This window comes from Coregonus lavaretus (genome assembly GCF_964263955.1).
Source record: "Coregonus lavaretus genome assembly, chromosome: 14".
In the NCBI taxonomy this organism is placed as follows: domain Eukaryota; kingdom Metazoa; phylum Chordata; class Actinopteri; order Salmoniformes; family Salmonidae; genus Coregonus; species Coregonus lavaretus.
In genome coordinates, this window is record NC_140001.1 from 26,381,562 (window position 1) to 26,406,255 (window position 24,694).

Consider the following 24,694-nt stretch of genomic DNA (forward strand, 5'->3'; position numbering starts at 1 on the left):
TGGTTAGTTAGTTAGTTAGTATATTACCGTAGCTGCATATCAGATGAGGCTAGCTACTCCTGAAACTCACAGCCAGAGCTAACGCCACCAGCAGCCTAGCCATGCCGCGCAGCTAGCTAACCGTTTATTCATTAAATCAGACTCAGTCACTCTTCAAACAAGAAACTTTAAAATGACAAAAACTGCCCTAACACCATTATCGTTATACTACCATATGAGAGTTAAACAATTCCTTGACGGCTGGTGAAGGAAGGATGAATGGTGGCTTTGAAAGGTGGTTCTGAGGAGTGCAGGGCAAGGTTGGTTAACCTTTTCAGCAGGGAAGGCCTGGTTGTCATAGTCCTCAGCTGGAGCAGCAGGTTGCTAGTGGCATAGCTGGGTAGCACAGGGACTGGTAATCATAGATGCATTGTGGGTATGGGGGACGGGACGGGATGAGTATTATGGAGGCCAGAGGGTAGATCAGGGGATGGCAAATTGAACCACTAGATCTTCTTTAGCATCCACTCATATGACCAAGGCAGCAACAGCATGCCAAATACAAATGTATGCTTGGCAACGGCATGCATGTACCCCTCAACCTTGTTTGTACATGTAGACGCCATGAAGTGCCATTTATGTATTCCTGTGTCATCCTCACACCAAAAGTCTCTCTCACTTATAGGCAAATTGATCCAATGATCATCATTACAATTATAAGCAGGCTTCACGTGAGAGAGATGAGTGTCCTCAGGTTCGCAACATTTTGACAAGTCAGTCACATATTTGCAGACATTCCAGTTAATGCCCCACCCTCTTGACGAGTTGGTAGTCCACAAATAATGTCCATATCTCCCTCCTCAATGTACTGCAATTACATTTACCTTTTAGTCATTTAGCAGACGCTCTTATCCAGAGCGACTTACAGTTAGTGAGTGCATACATTTTCATACTGCAATCAATGTAGTTAAGGTTTACATAAGTTTACATAAACCTTAACCAAATACATTTAAACTCATATTTTCACAATTCCTGACATTTAATCCTAGTAAAAATTCCCTGTCTTAGGTCAGTTAGGATCACCACTTTATTTTAATAATGTGAAATGTCAGAATAATAGTAGAGAGAATGATTTATTTCAGCTTTTATTTCTTTCATCACATTCGCAGTGGGTCAGAAGTTTACATAGACTCACTTAGCATTTGGTAGCATTGCCTTTAAATGGTTTAACTTGGGTCAAACGTTTTGGGTAGCCTTCCACAAGCTTCCCACAATAAGTTGGGTGAATTTTGGCCCATTCCTCCTGACAGAGCTGGTGTAACTGAGTCAGGATTGTAGGCCTCCTTGCTCGCACACGCTTTTTCAGTTCTGCCCACAAATGTTCTATAGGATTGAGGTCAGGGCTTTGTGATGGCCATTCCAATACCTTGACTTTGTTGTCCTTAAGCCATTTTGCAACAACTTTGGAAGTATGCTTGGGGTCATTGTCCATTTGCGACCAAGCTTTAACTTCCTGACTGATGACTTGAGATGTTGCTTCAATATATCTACAGTGGGGAAAAAAAGTATTTAGTCAGCCACCAATTGTGCAAGTTCTCCCACTTAAAAAGATGAGAGAGGCCTGTAATTTTGAATGGGGCCATGTATCGTGAGATTTTGAGTGAAAACCTCCTTCCATCAGCAAGGGCATTGAAGATGAAACGTGGCTGGGTCTTTCAGCATGACAATGATCCCAAACACACCGCCCGGGCAACGAAGGAGTGGCTTCGTAAGAAGCATTTCAAGGTCCTGGAGTGGCCTAGCCAGTCTCCAGATCTCAACCCCATAGAAAATCTTTGGAGGGAGTTGAAAGCCCGTGTTGCCCAGTGACAGCCCCAAAACATCACTGCTCTAGAGGAGATCTCCATGGAGGAATGGGCCAAAAATACCAGCAACAGTGTGTGAAAACCTTGTGGAAAACATTTGACCTGTGTCATTGCCTACAAAGGGTATATAACAAAGTATTGAGAAACTTTTGTTATTGACCAAATACTTATTTTCCACCATAATTTGCAAATAAATTCATTAAAAATCCTACAATGTGATTTTCTGGATTTTTTTTTCTCAATTTGTCTGTCATAGTTGACGTGTACCTATGATGAAAATTACAGGCCTCTCATCTTTTTAAGTGGGAGAACTTGCACAATTGGTGGCTGACTAAATACTTTTTTTCCCCACTGTACATAATTTTCCTTCCTCATGATGCCATCTATTTTGTGAAGTGCACCAGACCCTCCTGCAGCAAAGCACCCCCACAGCATGCTGCTGCCACCCCCGTGCTTCACGGTTGGGATGGTGTTCTTCGGCTTGCAAGTCACCCCCCTTTTCCTCCAAACATAACGATGGTCATAATGGCCAAACAGTTCTATTTTTGTTTCATTAGACCAGAGGACATTTCTGCAAAAAGTACGATCTTAGTCCCCATGTGCAGTCGCAAACCGTAGTCTGGCTTTTTTATGACGGTTTTGGAGCAGTGGCTTCTTCCTTGCTGAACGGCCTTTCAGGTTATGTCGATATAGGACTCGTTTTACTGTGGATATAGATAATTTTGTACCTGTTTCCTCCAGCATCTTCACAAGGTCCTTTGCTGTTGTTCTGGGATTGATTTTTACTTTTCGCACCAAAGTATATTAATCTCTAGGAGACAACGCATCTCATTCCTGAGCGGTATGACGGCTGCGTGGTCCCATGGTGTTTATACTTGCGTACTATTGTTTGTACAGATGAACATGGTACCTTCAGGCGTTTGGAAATTGCTCCCAAGGATGAATCAGACTTGTGGATGTCTACAATGTTTTTTCTGAGGTCTTGGCTGATTTATTTTGATTTTCCCATGATGTCAAGCAAAGAGGCACTGAGTTTGAAGGTTGGCCTTGAAATGCATCCACAGGTAGACCTCCAATTGACTCAAATGATGTCAATTAGCCTATCAGAAGCTTCAAAAGCCATGACATCATTTTCTGGAATTTTCCAAGCTGTTTAAAGGCACAGTCAATTTAGTGTATGTAAACTTCGGACCCTTTGGAATTGTGATACAGTGAATTATAAGTGAAATAATCTGTCTGTAAACAATTGTTGGAAAAATTACTTGTGTCATGCACAAAGTAGATGTCCTAACAGACTTGCCAAAACTATAGTTTGTTAACAAGAAATTTGTGGAGTGGTTGAAAAACGAGTTTTAATGACTCCAACCTAAGTGTACGTAAACCTCAGACTTCAACTGTATATGGCCTAAGTGCCTATTTTGTTGCAGTTCAGTGGCAAATTGCCTCGTTGTTGTACAGGTAATATGCTGTTCAAGCAAATGTTCTGAGAGAGAGAATTTCCAGCTTGGTTAGTTCCCAAGAGACCATGTTTAGGGCAAAAAGTGATGGCAAAAAATTAAAATGATGACAGTACAAAGCAGTCTTTTATGAAGTTTTTGGGATTTGAATCATGCACACTCTAACATATTCAAAAATATAGTATGGATGTGTGTGTATGTCATAGATTCGATATTAGGGAAATCAGTGTGGCCTATAAATTGACTACCTTGACATTTAAAATTAGCTGTACTGCTCCGCTTGAAACCAGAGGTGCTATAGTGCGATACCGCATCAGATGCTGAGAATCCACATCAAGATACACGACATACTCTCTGATAGAAAATATTGGACAAAAAAATTCGAATGAGTTCTTAGCAAACGACCGGGCATTTCAATCAATAAGAATACACTGTCCGTGGAGTAAGCCGGTATAATATTCTTGAGGACAGTAACAGTACATAGAAAACACATTGCGTTAAATACAGACACATGCTGCCACCTTCTGGATCTACAGAATACTACAAAATAACATCCAATGTGCTCCTCTTCAGAAAAGGAATCAAGACAACTTCTATTCTTGATACATTATCATCAAAGTGAGATAGGTAGTATAATATGTTTTCCTGTCTCTCCCTCACACATAGGAACACAAAGGAGTCCAGACAGGGCTCTGGGAACATATCGTTACACATGGAAGTTAATCATGTGACAAGAGAATACAATGCTTCCATCCGTGATAATTAAACATTATGCCACTGATAGTTTTTACAAGCAGTCACTTAAATATTGGAATAGTTAATGTAAATATCTTGCTTTCAGCATATCTACTGTCTGTAGATTGGGGGGCATGTGTTTCAGAGCTACAGCCTTCAGATAGGTCTCTGTTTTGGCCAGATATCTAAATGGAAGAGAGGGAACACATCACATCACTAATGTTGCAAACATATGATAATAATAATGGAAGTAAATATGACATTCAAACAACTCAATGACTTTCCTCCAGCGATGGTCATTGTAACTGCAAGCTACAACACTCACTCTTTGGCGAAGGAAAACTCCTCTGGAGACAGGAATGAAGGATCTCCCTCTGCTCGAGACTTCTCTTTCTCCAAGACATGTGGGGAAAATGTCTCAATCTACACAGGCAACAGAGGACCAGAGAGAAAGGTGTCAGTCTGAGCATTGATTTATAGCCCCTCTCATTAGAAGATGATCATATAATGCTGGGTTGTTGTTGTTGACATTACCTTTTGGAGGTAGCTGCTGAGGACAAAGCGGATCCTGTCAATCTCCATGCGGTGGACACTGGCCTTCACATCACCCCTCCAAACCTGCTGCAGGTTGGCCTCCTGTCAATGGAGACAACACAACATAGAAGTCCTGTTATTACTGGTACCTCACTGTTTACTGAGACACAGCTGCTGCACCCCTCAGTTATTTGAGGAACCCCACCACCATCTACCATGTGAGTCAGCTGCTCCATCCCCCATCTCTGACTTGTTCTCCAGAAGCTCAGGAGAGAACTTCTCATTCAGCCAGGCCTGGGGGACAGAGGAACACACAGTCCACTTTACATAGAGTAGCAGCAGTGATAAATACGTATTTTGTTTTGACAGGATCTGTACATTGCAAAACGTATCTGTCTGGCTACAGTATAATGAACATGGTTAGCTGGTTAGCTACTTAGCTACCTCTTCCAGTTTCCCAATCAGCTCCGCTGGAGTCATCACATCTTCTTGGCCGTCATTTCCTCTGCTGGCATCATCAGACAACGCATCCGACATGATTGCTCTGCAGTTTACTTGCTTTACCTACACCACAAATATTTTGCGGCTGCCCCGAAAAAATGTGGTACTCTGTTAAACTAGCTACGCAGAATGTTAACTTTCTACATTATATCTAGAAATAACAACACTGTAAATGACATCGACAGCTCACTGACCTCCCTCCGAAACAAAAATCTCACACTTCCGGTAAAATTTCGCGCAAACTGAAAGCGCTGCGTGATGACGTCTGTAGACGTTCAAACATTAGCAAAGAATGCGCAGTCAGAGACAGTAAATACATTCTTCCATAATCTCTGGCCTAGTGTTTGGTTTACAAAATGATGTTTTATTATTATTATTTGCAAAAAGGTATGTTTTTATTGCCATTCTATGTCTTGAGTTGTGGACATTTATGGAATAAGGTGGTCTACTTTCCATGGATTAAGTGCTGCATGTCCCCTTTCTCAAAAAAAATTTGTGGAGCATGTTTATTTTAAGTTTAATTTGTCTCAATGAATTAAAATACATGTAGAAAATTACAAATTACTATGGTTATTTACATACCAAAGAATGCAGACTAGGATCAGACAGGAATGATTTTACATTTTATTCAGAAATAAACAAATACATCTGTGTTATTTCATATTATTTCCATGTAAAATTATTTTATCATACCATAAAAAACGTGCATACAGTAAACCCGAAGGCTATTGATACAAATACAGAAATACTATTTTGTATTAGTGCAATTCTGTCAGTTGCCACAGAGGGGAGCACATCTCGGCATAATAATCACAACACAACGTTTCTCTGTCGAACACTCACATAGAGTGCAGCTGTGTTCGAGTGAAGTTTCGAAAATGTCTAGAACGAAGCAGGTACTGTAATTATCTCCGTTTGACTTGTCACATTGTCTATAAGCTCTGAGAGAGTTAGGCTGGGCTATCACAGCTTAGTTTGAGGATAATGCACACCAGTGATGCTGTATCCAGTATGGGGATTCCACATAGGAATAGAATAGGGATAGGAGTAGAGAGCAGGCTCATAAGGGGAAGCATGGGTGTGTCCCGTTGGGGCATGACGGTACATAGGGTTGGCCTGGGACTGAGGCAGTCTGTGGGTGGATAGAAAGAGAGGGTGTACAGGTGGCTTCTGCCCAAAGTCTCCCCTTGTCTTGTCATAGGCTGGGACGAGGTAGGACACTGGGATGCTGGCATTAGAGTGGAATAAAGGTTGTTGCGTTGGAAGTGGCTTGGGCAACATTGTCATGGACTTCTCCTTTTTCTCTGTCTGATAATGTCGAGGGACCATATGTAGTTTCTTAGTATAGATCAGATCATTTTGCAACATGGGCCTATTTGGGTTCTGATGGAATGTGTAACCTGGCCGAAAGGGTATAGGCCGCAAAGGCTCCATAGATTTGGGATAAACCTTGGTGAAACTGGAGGTTGATGGAACAAAGCAAGATCTAACAGTATACGTGCAGGACGTTGGTGGGGGTATTTGGTGAGCTGGACGTCTGTTACTCCCATTGCAGACAGTGCTCCATACAGAGTTTTTACTCTGACCTTTGATAGAAACTGTGTCACCCGGTAGAGGGCTGACCTGAGGGAAATCTTTTTGTCCTCCAGGGAAGCCAACATATTCCTTGACATCAGGGCTGCAGCTCTGAGGCTTGTGTACCCCACTGTGGGCAGATATAGGTTTGCTGGGAAAATGAAGCGGTACTTCTGGTTTTGGTACTGGGGGCCTGTCTTCAGTTAGTGCTGGACAGTCCTCAGAGGAGATGGAGTAGGGGGACGGGCTACGGGAGGAGGAGGAGGACGGAGGGAGAGGAGAGCCCTCAGAGGTAGTGCGTGTCCGGCTGGAAGGGTCCAGCCCTGGGGACTGGGAGCAGTGGATCACAGAGGGCCTGCCCTTACAGTCCTCCTGTCTGGGGCTCTGGCAGTCCTGGGACTGGCTAAGGCTGGCCTGGGCCATACGCTTCTTCTTCTCCAGAGGGGAGATGACCTGACCTGGCTGGGATAGGGAGTACGCTGAGGAAGAGAGGTCGTCACCGACGGTAGTCTCATTGTTTGGTGGAGGACGGTCTGGGTGGAGCCTTTCAGGTGGAGTGGTCCATGGACACGATGGAATAGAGTGTAGCTGGCCCTGTAACATGACAACATGTAGAAGTCACTTCCAGTCGTACAGTTGGGGGTTCAGTAACTGTATGACAACTATAGGCTGGAGTAATAGAAAACAGACAGTGACTTTGTTATGACAATAGTCACGAACAGGTGAAAAGTGAAGTACCTCAGAGTCTGTCTCCTTTTCCAGATGGGGTCTCTTCCTCTTGCCCTCAGACATGCTGCCCTCAGGGCTCCTCTTGTACTGTTTGCGTGGTTTGCTTGGAGGCAGAGGTTTGTCCTCCTCCCCCCTCAACTGTCTCTCAAAGGGTAAAACAAGCCTGTATTGAACACAAATAAATGACACAATGAAAACAGGCAGAGATGGAGTGAGTTGAAGACAGGTTAGCTGGAGCAGTGTCTGTCCTCACCTCTCATAGTGTCTGCGGGTACAGGTAGCAGCGCTGGTGCTGCCTGGGCTGCCCCCCAGCTCATCATACACATTCTTCCACAGCCGTCGTGCTGTCACCTGTTGGGAAACACGCCATAGTGAGCAAACACACCCCTCTAAGTCCCTCATCCAGAACCATTATGCATTAATTTGAGGTATAGTATACTGTATAAGACGTCTAATCTGTCTTTTTATATTAAGAATATATGGAGGGAGATGAATGGCCCATTACTAAAATAGAGAACAAGGTCTTACTATAGGCCAAGCTCCTGTGAACTCTGAATTGGCATTTCATAGAAACCCTTCCTCTCTCAGCACATTGAGCGTGTACACATGCCACAGAATGGAAACATCATTTAGCAGTCAGTGTGGACTCTGCTCTTAATGTGGTGGGTACGGTCATGTTTACATCCTGTCAACTAAAGATAATGTTCCACACAAGAAGCTAAGTTGCATGGTCTCTTTCACAACATAAAAAAAATTGCCACTGCCATCTCTGTATGTATGATCAACAACCAGGTCAAGTGTAAAAAAATATAGAACTATTCTGTACTATATGGGTGTACTCACAGAGTCGTAACTGCCAAGCTTCTCAACAGCTTTGTAGATTTTCCACAGGTTAACTGCAAGTAGAAATCATATGCATTTGAACATTGGGGACATTGCACAATTCTTTAATTAATATTGTATCATTACCTATGAAGCTACAGTATGATTAAATGGTCTTAACACATGCATTTACAAACTACCCCAGAGATTGAGGTGATCTGGGGAGCAGGGAAAATTAATCTATATAACAGAGATAGAGTAATAAAGCTATGGCTATATCCTTTGAACATGGACTCACTCTGCTTAAAGCCCAGGTGTGGTATCCTCTCGATGGGTGTGCCTCGGTCTTTCATGAAACAGTGCAAACTGGCTATGAAGGACCTCTCCTCTGTCTCCATTGGGCTAGACCTTGGAGGCTCCTCAAATTCACTGGCTGAGTCAGAAATCTCCAACGCTGCAGAATTCTACGGTAGAGACCACCAGATATACAGTATATAAATCCAATTCTATGGATGCATACTATTACTGAACATATAAGTCTTCAAAACAGAACTGCAAGAAGAAAATAAACCAATCATACAATAGGAAACCTTTTTTTAAATGATTGCAACAAAGTCTCATTGTCTTTTCTTGGGCAACTAGAATTTCAAGTGAAACATTCAGAACATGACAGAATTGGCTTCACCACTTTCAATAAGTAACCATACATCCTGTATGAAGGGAAACCAACAGACATATGGGGTTTTCGGTCTAGACCTGATTATCAGCCTGGTGACAAGGATGTCTAGTTGAATAACAAATATGAAGATATGAAGAGCTGTTTATACAGTATGAAAGGGCCCTTTCCCCCCAAAGCCTTTACTCACAAGCCCTTTGTTATACATTTATTTTCCACTGACATGAAAGTGAATGACATGAATGTAATTTAGAAATGACAAAGACTGAGTAGCCTAGCAAGTAGTTCACATGATTAGAATATGTTCCATGAGAATGCAAAAAGAGTGAGGTTAAAATGAAATTGCAATTATCTGTTTGCAATTATCAGTAGAGCTCTTGGTCCAGCATACACAGTAGTTTTCAGTGGCATGTTTCAGGAATTGATTATTATGTTGAACTTGGAGCTTACTCTAAAAACTTTGTGTAAGCAAACACAAACGAGTAGTAAAGGGAAAAGTCACAAAATGCGGTGGACACCAAATGAGAAATGAAACAGTAGAGGCATGCAGAAATTAACCCCAGCCCTGAACAGATAAATGTCCTTACATTCAATGCATTCATCGGGATGAGAAGTGTCTATGACACTTCAAACTAGTCAAACTGACACTAAATTTACCAAAGTATAGGAAGCTGATATTTACAAAACTGCCGACACTGTGTCATCATAATTTGTACTATAAATATTTGAAAAGTAAAACTATTATTTTTGGCAACATTTTGTGCACAAGCATACAGGTTGAATTTGCACAGAGCTATGGACTGAGTGTAGAAGTTGATATTTGTTATTACAATTACATCAAATGAGAGCAGAAAATGAAATGCGGTGCATTCGGAAAATATTCAGAGCCCTTGACTTTTTCTACATTTTGTTACGTTACAGCCTTATTCTAAAATGAATACAATAATTGTTTTTCTCTCATCAATCTACACACAATACCCAGTAATGACAAAGTGAAAACAGATTTAAATTTTAGCTAATTTATTACAAACACAAAACTGAAATATCACATTTACATAAGTATTCAGACCCTTTACTCAGTACTTTATTGAAGCACCTTTGGCAGCAATTACAGCCTCGAGTCTTCTTGGGTATGACGCTACAAGCTTGGCACACCTGTATTTGGGGAGTTTCTCCCATTCTTCTCTGCAGATCCTCTCAAGGTCTGTCAGGTTCGTTGGGGAGCGTCGCTGCACAGCTATTTTCAGGTCTCTCCAGAGATGTTCGATCGGGTTCAAGTCCGGGCTCTGGATGGGACATTCAGAGACTTGTCCCGAAGCCACTCCTGCGTTGTCTTGGCTGTGTGCTTAGGGTCGTTGTCCTGTTGGAAGGTAAGACTTCGCCCCAGTCTGAGGTCCTGAGCGCTCTGGAGCAGGTTTTCATCAAGGATCCCTCTGTACTTTGCACCGTTCATCTTTCCCTCTATCCTGACTAGTCTCCCTGCCACTGAAAAACATCCCCACATCATGCTGCCACCACCATGCTTCACCGTAGGGATGGTGCCAGGTTTCCTCCAGACGTGACGCTTGGCATTCAGGCCAAAGAGATCAATCTTGGTTTCATCAGACCAGAGAATCTTGTTCATCATGGTCTGAGTCTTTAGGTGCCTTTTGGCAAACTCCAAGCAGGCTGTCATGTGCCTTTTACTGAGGAGTGGCTTCCGTCTGCCGACACTACCATAAAGGCCTGATTGGTGGAGTGCTGCAGAGATGGTTGTCCTTCTGGAAGGTTCTCCCATCTCCACAGAGGAACTCTGGAGCTCTGTCAGATTCTTCGGGTTCTTGGTCATCTCCCTGACCAAGGCCCTTCTCCCCCGATTGCTCAGTTTGGCCGGGCGGCCAGCACTAGGAAGAGTCTTGGTGGTTCCAAACTTCTTCCACTTAAGAATGATGGAGGCCACTGTGTTCTAGGGGACCTCCAATGCTGCAGAAATGTTTTGGTACCCTTCCCCAGATCTGTGCCTCGACACAATCCTGTCTCGGAGCTCCTCGGACAATTCCTTCGACCTCATGGCGTGGCTTTTGCTCTGACATGCACTGTCAACTGTAGGACCTTATATAGACAGATGTGTGCCTTTCCAAATCATATCCAATCAATTGAATTTACCATAGGTGGACTCCAATCAAGTTGTAGAAACATCTCAAGGATGATTGATGGAAACAGGATGCACCTGAGCTCAATTTCGAGTCTCATAGCGAAGGGTCTGAACACTTCTGTAAATGTATATTTCTGATTTTTATTTTAATACACACACACATATACATATATATACACAGTACCAGTCAAAAGTTTGGACACACCTACTCATTCAAGGGTTTTTCTTTATTTTTACTATTTTCTACATTGTAGAATAATAGTGAAGACATCAAAACTATGAAATAACAAAAATGGAATCATGTAGTACCCAAAAAAGTGTTAAACAAATCAAAATATATTTTATATTTGAGATTCTTCAAATAGCCTTGACAGCTTTGCACACTCTTGGCATTCTCTCAACCAGCTTCACCTAGAATGCTTTTCCAACAGTCTTGAAGGAGTTCCCATATATGCTTAGCACTTGTTGGCTGCTTTTCCTTCACTCTGCCGTCCGACTCATCCCAAACCATCTCAATTGGGTTGAGGTCGGGGGATTGTGGAGGTCAGGTCATCTGATGTAGCACTCCATCACTCTCCTTCTTGGTTAAAATAGCCCTGGAAGTGTGTTGGGCCATTGTCCTGTTGAAAAACAAATGATAGTCCCACTAAGCCCAAACCAGCTGGGATGGCGTATCGCTGCAGAATGCTGTGGTAGCCATGCTGGTTAAGTGTGCATTGAATTCTAAATAAATCACTGACAGTGTCACCAGCAAAGCACCCCCACAACATAACACCTCCTCCTCCATGCTTTACGGTGGGGACTACACATGCAGAGATCATCCGTTCACCCACACCGCGTCTCACAAAGACACGGCGGTTGGAACCAAAAATCTCAAATTTGGAATCCAGACTAAAGGACAAATTTCCACCGGTCTAATGTCCATTGCTCGTGTTTCTTGGCCCAAACAGGTCTCTTCTTATTATTGGTGTCCTTTAGTAGTGGTTTCTTTGCAGCAATTCGACCATGAAGGCCTGATTCACACAGTCCCCTCTGAACAGTTGATGCTGAGATGTGTCTGTTACTTGAACTCTGTGAAGCATTTATTTGGGCTGCAATTTCTGAGGCTGGTAACTCTAATGAATTTATCCTCTGCAGCAGGGGTAACTCTGGGTCTTCCATTCCTGTGGCGGTCCTCATGAGAGCCAGTTTGGTGCTTGATGGTTTTTGTGACTGCACTTGAAGAAACTTTCAAAGTTCTTGACATTTTCCAGATTGACTGACCTTCATGTCTTAAAGTAATGATGGACTGTTGTTTCTTTTTGCTTATTTGAGCTGTTCTTGCCATAATATGGACTTGGTCTTTTACCAAATAGAGCTATCTTCTGTATACCCCCCCTACCTTGTCACAACACAACTGATTGGCTCAAACGCACTAAGAAGGAAAGAAATTCCACAAATGAACTTTTAAGAAGGCACACCTGTTAATTGAAATGCATTCCAAGTGACTACCTCATGCTGGTTGAGAGAATGCCAAGAGTGTGCAAAGCTGTCATCAAGGCAAAGTGTGGCTATTTGAAGAATCTCAAATAACACTTTTTTGTTTACTACATGATTCCATATGTGTTATTTCATAGTTTTATGTCTTCACTATTATTCTACAATGTAAAAAATAGTAAAAATAAAAGAAAAACCCTTGAATGAGTAGGTGTGTCCAAACTTTTGACTGGTAGTGTATATATCTGTTTTCACTTTGTCATTATGGGGTATTTTGTGTAGATTGATGAGGATTTCTTTATTTTAATCAATTTTAGAATAAAGCTGTAACGTAACAAAATGTGGAAAAAGTGAAGCGGTCTGAATACTTTCCGAATGCACTGTATGTCAATACAATATCCCAATCCAAATCACCGAATACAGAGACTATTTTGTGTCTGTGGCGTATGCTGCGCTGTAGGCAACAGTCAAGCAGAGTTTCATATTGAATCAGGTTCCTCTCTGTGGTTACTGGTTCCGAGAAGCAGGACCCAGTCGTGAGTAATAGTGAAGATGTAGGCCCCTATTTGGGATCGCCCTGACTGACTCACAGCTCTATACAGCTGTCCCATAGACACGGTTCCCACCTACAACACCCTATCTTTTATCAATGAGCCTCCTCCAGCACCATGTAATGCTCTCTCACTTTCGTCTTCTTCCTGCCTTGACTGGCCAGCTGCAATCTCTTGCTCGCTCTCTCTCTTGCTATGGATAGATTTCCATGACTTACGTTGGGTATGGTTATCATTTTAGGACAAGTGCTTTACAAAGTTGTAGAATAATCGTTCCATACACAGCTATCTTCACATCTAATCTGTTAGTCAATGAGATGAAAGATACAATGCAAAGTTCTTAAGAACAAAGAAAAAGCATTTATGACTGGAATATGGATTAGTCATATAGGGCAACACATTTCCAGAAAAGGAGAAATAGTATTTTTCTGAAAACGTAATGCATTTGTTTTGCATATGACTACTGAACAATGTGATTACATTTTTTTTACAGTAAGCAGTATGTATTAGAGGATAAGCCAATTGTTTTATTTGTATACTATATTGAATAAATGTATTCATGGCTGGACCACAAAACAGAGAGATGTCAGTCAGCTCAATGCGACATAGGTTTCATACAGGAAACGACTGCATTCCGAGTCATAAAGCCCACCATACAATATTAATCATAGTTAACCACACACTAAAATAAGACATGAATATCGTTGTGAAAGACTGTCAGTAAACAGCCTCTAAATTTCCACCACATTCACATTTTGGAAAAGGGCGTAGGAAATGTTGATGTCAATGTGTCGATAAAACTCTCACTATGATTGTTGGTGGCATGCCGGGTTGATGCTATCGACAGGCCACTTGTCACCACAGAAACCACCGGGCTTTCATCTCACAGCAGTGTCTTGGAAATTTGATGCATCTATGCACTAACTTTTCTTTTCTCATCTTCAATTACCAGAACTGTGTCTAGTGGAACTCCAGTTTCTGTTTGTGTAGATAGTGCAAATAGAGGGACATTTATATTATTTTATACTTTATGAGACACCAACCACTTACTATAACATAAAATAATCACTTTCCTCCTATTACTGATTTGAGATATTGCATGGTGACACTTCCCACTGGGCACAAACGGCAATTCAACATCTAATCCACGTTGGTTCAATGTAATTTCATTGAAATGACGTGGAAACAACGTTTATTCAACCAGTGTGTGCCCAGTGGGTTAGCAATATTATTTAATATGATGAGGACATTTTGAGTGTATGCAACAATGAACATGTGCAAAAGGTAAACATAGAAATAGACTTGAAAAACAACATTTTACGTAGCCTCTATACTTCAGATTCTATTAAATTTTTTATTTGTATAATGTAACTCATTCCCTTTTACATATAAGTATGTTATCATATTGTCCACACATGAAGTCAGACATATCAGAGGAGACATGTAAAGAATGTGACTTGGGGTTACATGTGGTTTTGTTCTTTTACAACTTACTGTACATAATGAAGAAGAAACACACAATTCTTCTGGGAAAATGCATCCCTTTATAGGAGCCTAATATTTGACATGCTCATTTGAATATTTGAAGAAATAGAGAACTGAAAGCAGGGGGAAATGAAACGCACAACACAAGAAATGAAGGATGTAAACATACTGGAAGTGAATGTGTTCTTGCAGACACACATCAAAATTGAACTCTCTCTTTCCAATGTGGCTTAAAGTTCGAAATTCATGCAGAAAAAGACACCAAAGTGTCTCAAGCTGCCTGGAGTCATTATGAGTGATAAACTGTCTTACCTGGTTCAGTGTCCCCTCCACACCTCTGCCCTCCTCCATGACTGGTCTCTGACTGGTGTCTCGCTCCCCTTCAGGATCAAATACTGCCACAGGGCACAGGGAAAAGACAGTCACAACTAGGCCAAAGCACACACCCTCCACTCCATATGGGACATTTGTTTACCATAAGCAAAGAATGGTGTATGTCCCATGCATCATCAGTCAGGCTAGGTGATCCAGAATAAGATGCAATAAAACCCTACCTATGTGAAAAGCTGATGCCTTGGTTCACCTATGATTGCATTTCCAGTCCTGTGCCAGCAGCAAGAACAAGTATACGTGTGTTCTATCACTGAATATTCTGTAAACTAACACACACTCCAGTAAGTAAAAAGAAAATGCAGTTTTAATATAAAGCCACATGGTTACAACACCACTTCCTGCTTATGAGTCTAACCGCAGTTATGTGGTACCCTGCCTGATATGAAAGCATTACAACATGTGAATGAAAATGCGAAATGTAATGTAAAAGGCAGTTTTATTTTATTTTCATTATTTCATTTGCATACTTTGGTAATCAAATTACCATACACCAAACCCAAGGCCATACAAATGACCCCCCCCCCCCCCCCCCCACACACACACACACGTCATTTTCAGGCATAACATGTTAAGTGCCTGAGAATAGCCTTAGTACTGATTCAAATTTATAAGACTTAAAGGCTGAAGTTGAAAGCAAATGGGTCGATGTCCAGCCATGACAACTGAGAGTCAAATGTATTTGTAATTGAACACCCACATTCTAACCTCTTCCTCAAACAAAGAGAGTAGCAGTCTCTCCAATAGCCCACCAAACAGCATTGATATCACTTGTCTGCAAACCCAATATATATCTTTCTTTCGAGATCAGCCATTTCCTGAGCTGTGGCTTACAATTTGAATCATGCTTTCTATAGAACTTCGAGACCTTGGGACTATAAGATTCTATCTGCATTTTTGTCAAAATTGAGTTGACATAGCCTTGTTCTTTTCAATGTATAGTACTCTAAATACCCAAATTCATGTTATTTTCAAAATAATACAAGAAAAAAATTGCTGACACCATTCAAAACCAATGAGGGTTCAGAACTTTAAAGCCAATTATCTCAGAATAATCTTTTTGCAGATAGAAACGTATATTCCCAAGCTCTCGACTTCCCCATTTCATTTGTTCAAATATGTACATTGGTCAATGTATAAAGGACATTTTTGGAAGAAAAAGGGATGTAATTGTGGCAGAGTAAATTGTTATTGTGTACACAGTCAATTGAAGTACTTAGTACAGTGGGGGAAAAAAGTATTTAGTCAGCCACCAATTGTGCAAGTTCTCCCACTTAAAAAGATGAGAGAGGCCTGTAATTTTCATCATAGGTACACATCAACTATGACAGACAAAATGAGATTTTTTTTCTCCAGAAAATCACATTGTAGGATTTTTTATGAATTTATTTGCAAATTATGGTGGAAAATAAGTATTTGGTCAATAACAAAAGTTTCTCAATACTTTGTTATATACCCTTTGTTGGCAATGACACAGGTCAAACGTTTTCTGTAAGTCTTTACAAGGTTTTCACACACTGTTGCTGTTATTTTGGCCCATTCCTCCATGCAGATCTCCTCTAGAGCAGTGATGTTTTGGGGCTGTCGCTGGGCAACACGGACTTTCAACTCCCTCCTAAGATTTTCTATGGGGTTGAGATCTGGAGACTGGCTAGGCCACTCCAGGACCTTGAAATGCTTCTTACGAAGCCACTCCTTCGTTGCCCGGGCGGTGTGTTTGGGATCATTGTCATGCTGAAAGACCCAGCCACGTTTCATCTTCAATGCCCTTGCTGATGGAAGGTTTACACTCAAAGTCTCACGATACATGGCCCCATTCATTCTTTCCTTTACACAGATCAGTCGTCCTGGTCCCTTTGCAGAAAAACAGCCCCAAAGCATGATGTTTCCACCCCCATGCTTCACAGTAGGTATGGTGTTCTTTGGATGCAACTCAGCATTCTTTGTCCTCCAAACACGACGAGTTGAGTTTTTACCAAAAAGTTCTATTTTGGTTTCATCTGACCATATGACATTCTCCCAATCCTCTTCTGGATCATCCAAATGCACTCTAGCAAACTTCAGACGGGCCTGGACATGTACTGGCTTAAGCAGGGGGACACGTCTGGCACTGCAGGATTTGAGTCCCTGGCGGCGTAGTGTGTTACTGATGGTAGGCTTTGTTACTTTGGTCCCAGCTCTCTGCAGGTCATTCACTGGAGTCCCAGATCGAGGGAGATTATCAGTGGTCTTGTATGTCTTCCATTTCCTAATAATTGCTCCCACAGTTGATTTCTTCAAACCAAGCTGCTTACCTATTGCAGATTCAGTCTTCCCAGCCTGGTGCAGGTCTACAATTTTGTTTCTGGTGTCCTTTGACAGCTCTTTGGTCTTGGCCATAGTGGAGTTTGGAGTGTGACTGTTTGAGGTTGTAGACAGGTGTCTTTTATACTGATAACAAGTTCAAACAGGTGCCATTAATACAGGTAACGAGTGGAGGACAGAGGAGCCTCTTAAAGAAGAAGTTACAGGTCTGTGAGAGCCAGAAATCTTGCTTGTTTGTAGGTGACCAAATACTTATTTTCCACCATAATTTGCAAATAAATTCATTAAAAATCCTACAATGTGATTTTCTGGATTTTCTTTCCTCAATTTGTCTGTCATAGTTGACGTGTACCTATGATGAAAATTACAGGCCTCTCTCATCTTTTTAAGTGGGAGAACTTGCACAATTGGTGGCTGACTAAATACTTTTTTTCCCCACTGTATATTTATATATCATGCAAATTCATCTACAATTTATACTAACCTGCTTAAAGCTAGAATCCTTAATTGAAACAATAACAAAGTGGTCACTCCATCTGCGTTTTGGTAAAAAGCTGAGGGATGGGCCTGGAAAAATGTAGCCACTCTCAAATTCATAGGCAGAGCTATGGATGCAAGGACTAACCATCCATGATATCAACATCATAGTTTTATCCATGTCTTGAGGCTATACAGTGTTAGTTAGTATTTACATTGTTTACAAACATTGGAGTATAACAAACTTGAATTTTGGGTTCTGATTCTAATGTGGTACAACAGTTGAACTAAGCTTATGAGTAATTTAGAAGTTATATTCCTCAAGAATCAATGGCCCTAAAAATTGTCAAAGACTCCAGCCACCCTAGTCATAGACTGTGCTCTCTGCTACCGCACGGCAAGCGGTACCGGAGCGCCATGTCTAGGTCCAAAAGGCTTCTTAACAGCTTCTACCCCCAAGCCATAAGACTCCTGAACAGCTAATCATGGCTACCCAGACTATTTGCATTGTGTCGTCCCCCCCACCTCCCTCTTTAACGCTGCTGCTACTCTCTGTTTATTATTTACATTTACATTTACGTCATTTAGCAGACGCTCTTATCCAGAGCGACTTACAAATAATCTATGCATAGTCACTTTAACTCTACCCACATGTACATATTACCTCAATTACCTCAACTAACCTGTGCCCTCGCACATTGACTCTGTACCGGTACCCCCTGTATACAGCCTCCCTACTGTTATTTTATTTTACTGCTGCTCTTTAATTATTTTAATTTTTTACTTAACACTTATTTTTCTTAAAACTGCATTGTTGGTTAAGGGCTTGTAAGTAAGCATTTCACTGTAATGTCTACACCTGTTGTATTCGGCACATGTGGCAAATACAATTTGATTTGATATATATCATTAATTTATAAGCCCAAAAATGGATGTAGCAACTAAGGATTCCAGCTTTAAGTCTTGATAAATTGCAATTGACCAGTGTTCCAGTGTAATCAGCCCATCAGTTATTTCATGACTTACTTTCTCCAAGCCAGTAATTAGGAATGCTCCTTATATTTCTATATTGGCTTGAAATACGTATGTCAAGTGTTTCTGCTTAGTGACTAATTAAATGTTTTTTTTAAGTTAACGTTTATTTACAATACAAATTATAACATTGGCCCAGCGTCGTCCAGGGTAGGGGAGGGTATGGCCGGCAGGGATGTAGCTCAGTTGGTGGAGCATGGCGTTTGCAACGCCAGGGTTGTGGGTTCGATTCCCACGGGGGGGCAGTATGAAAAATATGCACTCACTAACTGTAAATCGCTCTGGATAAGAGCGTCTGCCAAATGACTAAAAATGTAAAAATGTAAATCATGGATTAATTACAATAGCCTACGCAATGTAACTGCCATTTCATATGTATAACGAAAACGTAAATGTGTGATCGACGTTACAAAAAACAATAGGCTGTTGTCTAACTGCAAACGTTTAAATAAATTATTAAGCAGTGCCACAATTTGCAGCCTACGTCATCATTATAACTAAGTGTGTGCTTTTGACAAAACATGTTGTTTCTTCTCCAGCTAAAATAATAAAAGCTGATGGATTAATAAACTACCAAACTGTTAAGAAAAACAACTTACCCATTTGCAAAATAATCCTTTGACTCGCGACTTGAAGATTGTTTACTTTGTTTCAGAACCACTTTACTGAAGAAGCTTCTCTAATTTAGCACACCTCGAAATAAGACGTTTTCAGTGGATTATTATTGGTTGGTGATGTCTCCAGCAAGTGAGTCTGGGAGTTGGAGTTTTTGACTGTGGGAGTTGCAGCTCTCTGAACACCCAATAGTCGTCTCAAGGCACATTGAAGCAGTTTTAATAATTGTTTTACTCTCATGTAGCCTTTCTCAAATTGATTACCTGAGGTAATTTGAGTTCACTAGACTAGGCTACACAGATGTAAAAACAAAAACAAAAACAAATGATATATTTTATCATTATATAAGTGCACATGTTGAACTAATAGCAATAGAAACATCTTGTCTGGATAGTCATAAAAATGATATGATTATCTGACATTCTGAAATGTTCAACAAAACCACACTGAAATTTGCATTTCATCCATGGGAATGATTTGGCCAATCATAATCTATATCTATACATAAACTTTGAATTTGGAAAATGAGGAGGTATTTAACAAAAACCTATCAAATCAAATGTAACTGTCAATATTGGTGCAGCATACTATTTTATCCAGCTTTGCTTTAGAAGTTTCAAAAGTCAGTGAAATGCAGAGGCCATATTCTTCCACTTGTTGCAGATAGAGTATGACATTTAGATATATGTTTAACCTTTAAATGTCAAAATAACAAAACTATCAGTTGGCTGGCCGGATCTCACAGGGAGTTTTTTTTTTTTTGACAAAACACCCGTTTCACTGCTGTTTGAAATAAGGATGGGTGAAATAGAATTACCTTGATTCAACCCCCTACATTGATTCATCCATTTGAGCAATTTCACAGAACTTACAGTTTTTGTCACATCCATTGGTTAAAAACATGTCATAACTAAATTACTGTTCTTCTTTGGTTCGCGCAATTGTGATATTGATATGAGTTGATTAAATATTTCATTTGACTCAGATTGTGATCACACCTTGAATTCACAATTTACTTGTATTAAGCTGATGAAAACATTCACTTTTAGCTTGATGTAAAAGTGTTTGTTAGATCAGGAATATATACTGAACAAAAATATAAACGCAACATGCAACAATTTCTACGATATTACTGAGTTACAGTTCATATAAGGAAATCAGTCAATTGAAATAAATTCATTAGGCCCTAGTCTATGGATTTCACATCACTGGGAATACATACAGTGCTATGAAAAAGTATTTGCCCCCTTTCTAATTTTGCATATTTGTGATACTGAATGTTATCAGATCTTCAACCAAAACCTAATATTAGATAAAGGGAACATAAGTGAACAAATAACACAACAATTACATATTGGAGTCATTGCAGCTAAAGGTGGCACAACCAGTTATTGAGTGTAAGGGGGCAATTACTTTTTCACACAGGGGAATTGGGTGTTGCATAACTTTGTTTATGAAATAAATGAAATAAATATGTAATTGTTGTGTTATTTGTTCACTTATGTTCCCTTTATCTAATATTAGGTTTTGGTTGAAGCTCTGATAACATTCAATATCACAAATATGCAAAAGTAGAGAAAATTAGAAAGGGGGCAAATACTTTTTCGTAGCACTGTATACGCATCTGTTGGTCCCAGATACCTTAAAAGAAAGGTAGGGGCGTGGATCAGAAAACCAGTCAGTATCTGGTGTGACCACCATTTGCCTCATGCAGTGCGACACATCTCCTTTACATAGAGTTGATCAGGCTGTTGATTGAGGCCTGTGGAATGTTGTCCCACTCCTCTTCAATGGCTGTACGAAGTTGCTAGATATTGGCAGGAACTGGAACACGCTGTCGTACACGTCAATCCAGAGTATCCCAAACATGCTCAATGGGTTACATGTCTGGTGAGTATGCAGGTCATGGAAGAACTGGGACATTTTCAGCTTCCAGGAATTGTGTACAGATCTTTGCGACATGGGGCCGTGCATCATCATGCGGAAACATGAGGTGATGACGGCGGATGAATGACACGACAATGGGACTCAGGATCTCATCACGGTATCTCTGTGCAATCAAATTGCCATCGATAAAATGCAATTGTCTTCGTTGTCCATAGCTTATGCCTGCCCATACCATAACCCCACCGCCACCATGGGGCACACTGTTCACAACGTTGACATCAGCAAACCGCTAGTCCAAACCACACCATACACATGATCTCCGGTTGTGAGGCCGGTTGGACATACTGCCAAATTCTCTAAAACGACGTTGGAGGTGGCATATTGTAGAGAAATGAACATTAAATTATCTGGGGCAACAGCTCTGATGGACAATCGTGCAGTCAGCATGTCAAGTGCACGCTCCCTCAAAACTTGAGACACCTGTGGCATTGTGTTGTGTGACAAAACTGCACATTTTAGAGTGGCCTTTTATTGTCCCCAGCACAATGTGCACCTATGTAATGATAATGCTGTTTAATCAGCTTCTTGATATGCCACACCTGTCAGGTGAATGGATTATCTTGTCAAAGGAGAAATGCTCACTAACAGGGATGTAAACAAATTTGTGCACAAAATTTGAGAGAAATAAGCTAATTGTGCATATGGAAAATGTCTGGGATTTATTTCAGCTCATGAAACATGGGACCAACACTTTACATGTTGCGTTTATATTTGTGTACCTCCCAGGAGGGTTCTGTTCACATTGAGTCATAGTGAATCTTTACGGATTGCAAAATGATTCTACAAACCACCAGATTAGAGTGGGGAAAAAAGTATTTAGTCAGCCACCAAATGTGCAAGTTCTCCCACTTAAAAAGATGAGAGAGGCCTGTAATTTTCATCATAGGTACACGTCAACTATGACAGACAAAATGAGAAAAGAAAATCCAGAAAATCACATTGTAGGATTTTTAATGAATTTATTTGCAAATTATGGTGGAAAATAAGTATTTGGTCAATAACAAAAGTTTCTCAATACTTTGTTATATACCCTTTGTTGGCAATGACACAGGTCAAACGTTTTCTGTAAGTCTTCACAAGGTTTTCACACACTGTTGCTGGTATTTTGGCCCATTCCTCCATGCAGATCTCCTCTAGAGCAGTGATGTTTTGGGGCTGTCGCTGGGCAACACAGACTTTCAACTCCCTCCAAAGATTTTCTATGGGGTTGAGATCTGGAGACTGGCTAGGCCACTCCAGGACCTTGAAATGCTTCTTACGAAGCCACTCCTTCGTTGCCCGGGCGGTGTGTTTGGGATCAATGTCATGCTGAAAGACCCAGCCACGTTTCATCTTCAATGCCCTTGCTGATGGAAGGAGGTTTTCACTCAAAATCTCATGATACATGGCCCCATTCATTCTTTCCTTTACACGGATCAGTCGTCCTGGTCCCTTTGCAGAAAAACAGCCCCAAAGCATGATGTTTCCACCCCCATGCTTCACAGTAGGTATGGTGTTCTTTGGATGCAACTCAGCATTCTTTGTCCTCCAAACACGACGAGTTGAGTTTTTACCAAAAAGTTCTATTTTGGTTTCATCTGACCATATGACATTCTCCCAATCCTCTTCTGGATCATCCAAATGCACTCTAGCAAACTTCAGACGGGCCTGGACATGTACTGGCTTAAGCAGGGGGACACGTCTGGCACTGCAGGATTTGAGTCCCTGGCGGCGTAGTGTGTTACTGATGGTAGGCTTTGTTACTTTGGTCCCAGCTCTCTGCAGGTCATTCACTAGGTCCCCCCGTGTGGTTCTGGGATTTTTGCTCACCGTGGGGTGAGATCTTTTTGCTCACCATGGGGTGAGATCTTGCGTGGAGCCCCAGATCGAGGGAGATTATCAGTGGTCTTGTATGTCTTCCATTTCCTAATAATTGCTCCCACAGTTGATTTCTTCAAACCAAGCTGCTTACCTATTGCAGATTCAGTCTTCCCAGCCTGGTGCAGGTCTACCATTTTGTTTCTGGTGTCCTTTGACAGCTCTTTGGTCTTGGCCATAGTGGAGTTTGGAGTGTGACTGTTTGAGGTTGTAGACAGGTGTCTTTTATACTGATAACAAGTTCAAACAGGTGCCATTAATACAGGTAACGAGTGGAGGACAGAGGAGCCTCTTAAAGAAGAAGTTACAGGTCTGTGAGAGCCAGAAATCTTGCTTGTTTGTAGGTGACCAAATACTTATTTTCCACCATAATTTGCAAATTAATTAATTAAAAATCGTACAATGTGATTTTCTGGATTTTTTTTCCTCAATTTGTCTGTCATAGTTGACGTGTACCTATGTTGAAAATTACAGGCCTCTCTCATCTTTTTAAGTGGGAGAACTTGCACAATTGGTGGCTGATAAAAAAAAAAATTCCCCACTGTAACTGTTTCTGTACAAAACATATACAGTGGGGAGAACAAGTATTTGATACACTGCCGACTTTGCAGGTTTTCCTACTTACAAAGCATGTAGAGGTCTGTAATTTTTTATCAAAGGTACACTTCAACTGTGAGAGAAGGAATCTAAAACAAAAATCCAGAAAATCACATTGTATGATTTTTAAGTAATTAATTAGCATTTTATTGCATGACATAAGTATTTGATACATCAGAAAAGCAGAACTTAATATTTGGTACAGAAACATTTGTTTGCAATTACAGAGATCATACGTTTCCTGTAGGTCTTGACCAGGTTTGCACACACTGCAGCAGGGATTTTGGCCCACTCCTCCATACAGACCTTCTCCAGATCCTTCAGGTTTCGGGGCTGTCGCTGGGTAATACGGACTTTCAGCTCCCTCCAAAGAATGTCTATTGGGTTCAGGTCTGGAGACTGGCTAGGCCACTCCAGGACCTTGAGATGCTTCTTACGGAGCCACTCCTTAGTTGCCCTGGCTGTGTGTTTCGGGTCGTTGTCATGCTGGAAGACCCAGCCACGACCCATCTTCAATGCTCTTACTGAGGGAAGGAGGTTGTTGGCCAAGATCTCGCGATACATGGCCCCATCCATCCTCCCCTCAATACAGTGCAGTCGTCCTGTCCCCTTTGCAGAAAAGCATCCCCAAAGAATGATGTTTCCACCTCAATGCTTCTCGGTTGGGATGGTGTTCTTGGGGTTGTACTCATCCTTTTTCTTCCTCCAAACATGGCGAGTGGAGTTTAGACCAAAAAGCTCAATTTTTGTCTCATCAGACCACATGACCTTCTCCCATTCCTCCTCTGGGTCATCCAGATGGTCATTGGCAAACTTCAGATGGGCCTGGACATGCGCTGGCTTGAGCAGGGGGACCTTGCATGCGCTGCAGGATTTTAATCCATGACGGCGTAGTGTGTTACTAATGGTTTTCTTTGAGAATGTGGTCCCAGCTCTCTTCAGGTCATTGACCAGGT

The 24,694-nt window shown here is 41.2% G+C and overlaps 1 protein-coding gene and 1 pseudogene across 2 annotated transcripts; both read right to left on the reverse strand.

Moving 5' to 3' along the window:
* Positions 1–3,409: 3,409 nt before the first annotated feature.
* Positions 3,410–5,183, reverse strand: LOC311141232 (DNA replication complex GINS protein SLD5-like; annotated as a pseudogene). Its single transcript, XR_014615520.1, has 5 exons — positions 5,015–5,183; positions 4,786–4,864; positions 4,571–4,672; positions 4,362–4,459; positions 3,410–4,221 (listed from the first exon to the last, which is right to left on the reverse strand). The product of XR_014615520.1 is annotated as a DNA replication complex GINS protein SLD5-like (transcript).
* Positions 5,184–6,034: 851 nt separating this feature from the next.
* On the reverse strand, positions 6,035–19,393 carry LOC311141470 (uncharacterized protein; the record flags this gene model as incomplete). The annotated part of the gene is made up of 7 exons (XM_084176809.1): positions 19,322–19,393; positions 14,832–14,914; positions 8,496–8,661; positions 8,219–8,271; positions 7,629–7,726; positions 7,385–7,538; positions 6,035–7,240 (listed from the first exon to the last, which is right to left on the reverse strand). Exons 1-7 carry the CDS (start codon positions 19,323–19,325, stop codon positions 6,035–6,037), a joined length of 1,764 nt encoding a protein of 587 aa, XP_084032935.1. The 5' UTR covers positions 19,326–19,393.
* Between the last annotated feature and the right edge of the window lie 5,301 nt (positions 19,394–24,694).